Source organism: Morus notabilis, unplaced genomic scaffold, assembly GCF_000414095.1.
Source record: "Morus notabilis unplaced genomic scaffold, ASM41409v2 Scaffold2235, whole genome shotgun sequence".
In the NCBI taxonomy this organism is placed as follows: Eukaryota; Viridiplantae; Streptophyta; class Magnoliopsida; order Rosales; family Moraceae; genus Morus; species Morus notabilis.
Window position 1 is genome coordinate 127,717 of NW_010360708.1, and position 4,790 is coordinate 132,506.

The 4,790-nt window shown below is 28.5% G+C and overlaps 1 protein-coding gene across 1 annotated transcript in view; it reads right to left on the bottom strand.

Moving 5' to 3' along the window:
• Nucleotides 1–3,700: 3,700 nt before the first annotated feature.
• The window catches only part of LOC112091389 (probable RNA-dependent RNA polymerase 3), a 6,451-nt gene continuing 5,361 nt past the window's right edge, over nucleotides 3,701–4,790 (bottom strand). The window contains exon 12 of the mRNA XM_024164921.1: nucleotides 3,701–3,919. Coding sequence (XP_024020689.1) covers nucleotides 3,895–3,919 — 25 coding nt within the window. The 3' untranslated portion in view covers nucleotides 3,701–3,894. The remainder of the gene's footprint in view (nucleotides 3,920–4,790) is intronic.

A 4,790-nucleotide genomic window follows, 5' to 3' on the forward strand; every position in this document is an offset into this window, starting at 1 on the left:
AACCGCTTCAGCGACGAGAGGACTCCCTTAAAAAAAACAAAAACGAAAAGAAAGAAAAAAAAATAGAGAAGAGAATAAACGGAGTTGACCCATTAAAGTCTGTTAAATTCATTAATGACGTGGCATTTTTTAATTGGGTGGACAGGTGATAATACTGCCATGACGAGTGTAAGAAAATTTCAATAATTCCCTTTCAATAGTGAATAAAAAATGTCGCTCAACTAAGCCTAAGATAAGAGGATGTTTGGTAGAGGGATTCGAATCATGATTCATGGTTCGCTACAGTATTTTCTCTCATAAAAAATTCACATAAATCAAAAATGGTTCGAATCACATGGTTTGAATCCTCTAACCAAATGTCCTTTAAAAATGGAGATCTCATGACTCGAAAAGATGATGTACTAAATGGATACAAAATAAGAGAAATTAGATGAGGTGGTCAATTTTGACCACCTCTTTAAATAAACGTAATGATCTTTTTTTTTTCTTTTTAAGAAAATAATCTATAGTCATTAAAAAGGTTGATGATGTTAGAATATAAAATTATTGTTAATTCACCTCTTAATAACTTAAATTTTTAGGATGAATTAGTAAATTAATATGACATCAAAGCGAGAGATTCTAAATTTAAACTTCTGCAAATACAAACCGTAAAATAACAAAAACAAATAAAATACCCTTGTTCGACCTACTTGTAAGAGAAAGTGATAGAATATAAAATTATTGTTAAACTATCTCTTAATAATTTTAATTTTTAAGATAAATTAATAAATTAACATATACGTTTGTCAATTAAGTCTAATCAAATATAGGAGGTTTGATTCATAATTTTATTTAAATTTTTTATAAAAAAAAAACTACAGAATTAAAATTATAGACTTTAATAAACCAAAGGAACAGACACTTTGTTATAGTTAGCCCCACCAAATGGATAATGGATATTATGGGAATGTTTTGGGTGGATATTCAACTTCAGTTTCTCACTCTAATAATTTGCGCAAAAGATAAAAGGACACCCTTAGCTGTCTTCTTTCTTTCCATATTTTCTTTTCTTTTCTTTATTGCAGATAAAACCTGTTGAACTTTATAATTAACACAAAAGGATTGCACTAAAATTAGCTTTGATAGGTCCTCCTTTAAAGAAAAAGGTAAACCTTTAAATTGTTTTTTTGTTTTGTTTTTTGTTTTTTGTTTTTTTGTTTTTTTGCTAATTCCGATCAGTTATTGTTGGTATGTATGCACAAATACAGTTTATGCATATTTGTGCTACAGCATGAGATTAAAAAAAAAGGTTTTTCTTAGTACTGCTTCTATGAATATTGTCTGAACGAGCGTTAATGAAGACGAATCAACTCCTACAATGATCAAAAGATTTACAACTATGTACATAGCTATATTAATCTATATAAGAGAGAAACATTTATGGTAGAAAATTGTTGTTTAAGCCTAACGGTATGAATTGTCGTTATAGTTATTAGATTAGTTTTACAGCAGTTTGATCTCATGTAAATTCGAATGGTTTTATACCGCATGTTATAAATTTTTAATGTAGACACTTATAAATTAACTCTTAAAAAACTAATATAAAATTAAAACAACAATGCATACTGTAAATTTTTAATGTAGATACTTAACTCCTGAAAAACCAATATAAAAATTAAAACAACAATTCATAGAGATAAGATAAAATACAATCACTTATAAGAAATGTAGGGCTTGTTCTTTTAGAGTTTAACTTGAGTATAATTCTTAAGTTGAATTTGTAACTTGAGTTTGTGTTTGGTTGTGTACATTTGAGTTATGGTTTGAGATAAGAATCTTTTTGAGTTTGTGTTTGAGTGAGTCAAAACTTAAATTTGTATTTAGATAGTATTTTAATAAAAACTCAATGCTGATGAAAAATTTTAATAGGGTATATAGGTCGGGTTTTATTTGTCTTTTTGTTGTCAACGCATAAAAAAAATCATCTCAATTAGAATTAAAACGAAAAAGTTATAACATTTTTAAGAATAGAAAAAATACTGTTCATTAATTTGAGTTCGAGTTTCTGAACTCGAGTTGAAGGGAAAACTTGAACTCGAGTTTTAGTCCTAAACTCGAGTTTGAACTCGAGTTTAAACTTGAGTTTAAACTTAAAAGAACATGAACTCAAATAAAGTTATAACTCGAGTTATTTTTTTTAAATTTTCACTCAAAAGAACAAGCCCATAGTAATGTGAAGAAGAGTAGAGTTGAGTGAGGCAATAGAGCCATTTTTTAATTATCTAAAGAGTTTTTTTTTTTAAAGATAATTATATCATATCAAAATCATATTAAATTAAAAAATATATAAAATAAATAATTTTTAATATAAATTTAAAAATTAAAAATATAAAACTATCTATCGATCATTTTTTTTTTTTTTTTTTTTTTACTTCTCGAATGCTCCTATATAATTTATCATGTCTATTTCTTCTGTTTTTGTGACAAAAGTCAAGAAGAGGGTTGATTACTTGATTGATTGACACAAAAAAGCAGCCACTCAGTATGCGTTCTGAACAGCGTTTTCAAGACATTTTTTGTACCACTTTTCTCAGCCCTCCAATTTATCTCCCCCGCGGCTTGTGAGGAAAACTTGTTCTTAGAAAATTCCTTGGCTAGCCCAATGGGAAACGCAAGAAAAGTTGTGAACATGAGATCCAAATGCACGTTTATAGACCAGTCACCAGTATTTGTTGGTCAGAAAAATAGCAATTTAGACATTGCCGAGAGGGATTTAGATACAAGAAGCAATTATGCGATATAGCTAGTAATGAGATCCTTCCTTTAAATAATATCTGGTTTTTTAAGAATTTAATATTAATTTTCTAAAAAAGATGACATTTTAACCGAAGAATTTGCCCAAAAAAAAAAATTCTTTGGAAAAGAATTTTTAAACATTTGTTGCCTTGTTGATTAGAAGAATATCAACACAGATAGATATCACCAGAGGAATTTAAGACAAGAAACAATTATACAAAATAGCTCTTATGATGTCCTTCCTTTAAATGGAGAATTAGTTTTAGTAAAAACTATTGGAGAGTTAATACTTATATTAATCATGCTACAGCTTCATTGAATCGTTTCTAAATTAATTTTCATTTCATTTCTCTACCATCCACTTTAATTTTGTTCACTTTTTTATTCAAGCCAACGTCATATTATGGCTGCACGTTAAGCAGTTTGAAGGAAAAATATTTTTGAAGATGATAAATAATCCAAAACTAAATCGAGGATCGTTAAATAAAAGCCTCATTTATTTTACTAAATTTAAATTTTAAATTTTAATACAGTAAAAATTTTTAAAAAATAATCACATTTAATTTTTTTATTATAATAAAATTTTTTTACATAAAGTCACGTATTAATTTGAATTAAAAATTTAAATTAACGGGCTCCGTTCATTTTGTAGATTTAAATTTTCAATTCGAATTAAAATGTGATATTTTTTAAAAAATTTTTATTGTAATAAAAAAAATTAAATATGATATTTTTTTAAAAAATTTTACTGTAAAAATTTAAACTGAAAACTCAACCTCAAGACTCTCGACTCTTTTTCAGATGGTAGTTTATTCTCGTGACATGTGTCATCTTTCCTTTTTTAAACAAATCTACTTAATAAAAAGTCACTTCTTTTAAACTTATTTACAAGAGTGCCATTGCTTAAAATCCTATTTCCGTTATCAAATACAAGACCGTTCGGATAAAACTCATTTTCTTCTCTCCTTTTGCGCTGCCGTCAAAAACGTCCGTAGAGGAGAGTGCGGACGTCAACAACAGATCCGACTAAAAACCACATCCGTCCGACATCGGCACACCACAAAATTTCAGTCCCTCTCTCTATCTCCTCGCTCCCCCTCTTTTGCCATTTTTGCTTCATCTCTTTTTTTTTGTTGAAACTCTGCAATTTTGTGCTTTTAGTTTTATCATCTATGGCATTTCTATATGGATGTTAAGAACTCAAAAATTGAAGAGTTCAACAAACAAAGAACAAAAAAATAAAAATAAAAAATCGCAGAGGCCTCAGTTCATAGTGAACTCAGATAAATGGAAGATTTAATTTGAGTGTTCATTAACTCATGGGAATCAAAAACCATTTGAAATGAATTAGAGAGTTAAAGAAAAATGATCGTCATTAATGAGGACTATCATTCCTTGGCATCTTTTTCCATTTTTCCTAAAGAAATCTTAAATCTTTTTTCTTTGAATTGATGTTCTCTGTTGAGTCCTTAGAAGATGCTGTTTGATTATGGTTTTTCAATACAAAATCACTTTTCTAAAAAAAAAGGAAAAAAAAAAAAAAACTGAGCCAATGAAAGTAAATGTTATGGATTCAATTTGGGAGAGGGACCAAATCATTTGCACATGCTATTGTGAAAACGTTTTTATTTTTATTTTAGAATCATTTTTCAAAATGCGTTTAGTAGTTTTATTTCGAGATTGATTTCAGTTAAAAAAAAATTAAAATTGTGTTTGGTGGTTTAATTTTAAAAACATGTAATAATATTTAAAATTAAAATATATTAAATAAATAATAATATTAAATATATTAAATAAAACGTTTAAATGAGTGTGTTTAATATAATTAAACACACCCATTTATGTCCTCTCGGCAAAGCAAGAGGAATCTCTAGAGAAGAGGGGGCAGCGAGGTCGAGGCGGTTGTGGTGGTGGTTAGGGGCAGCGAGTTCGAGGCGGGAGAGAAGGGGGAAAATGAAAATGTGAAGTCGGAGAAGAGGGGGGGTCGAGGGAAATCGGAGAAGAGTGGGGAG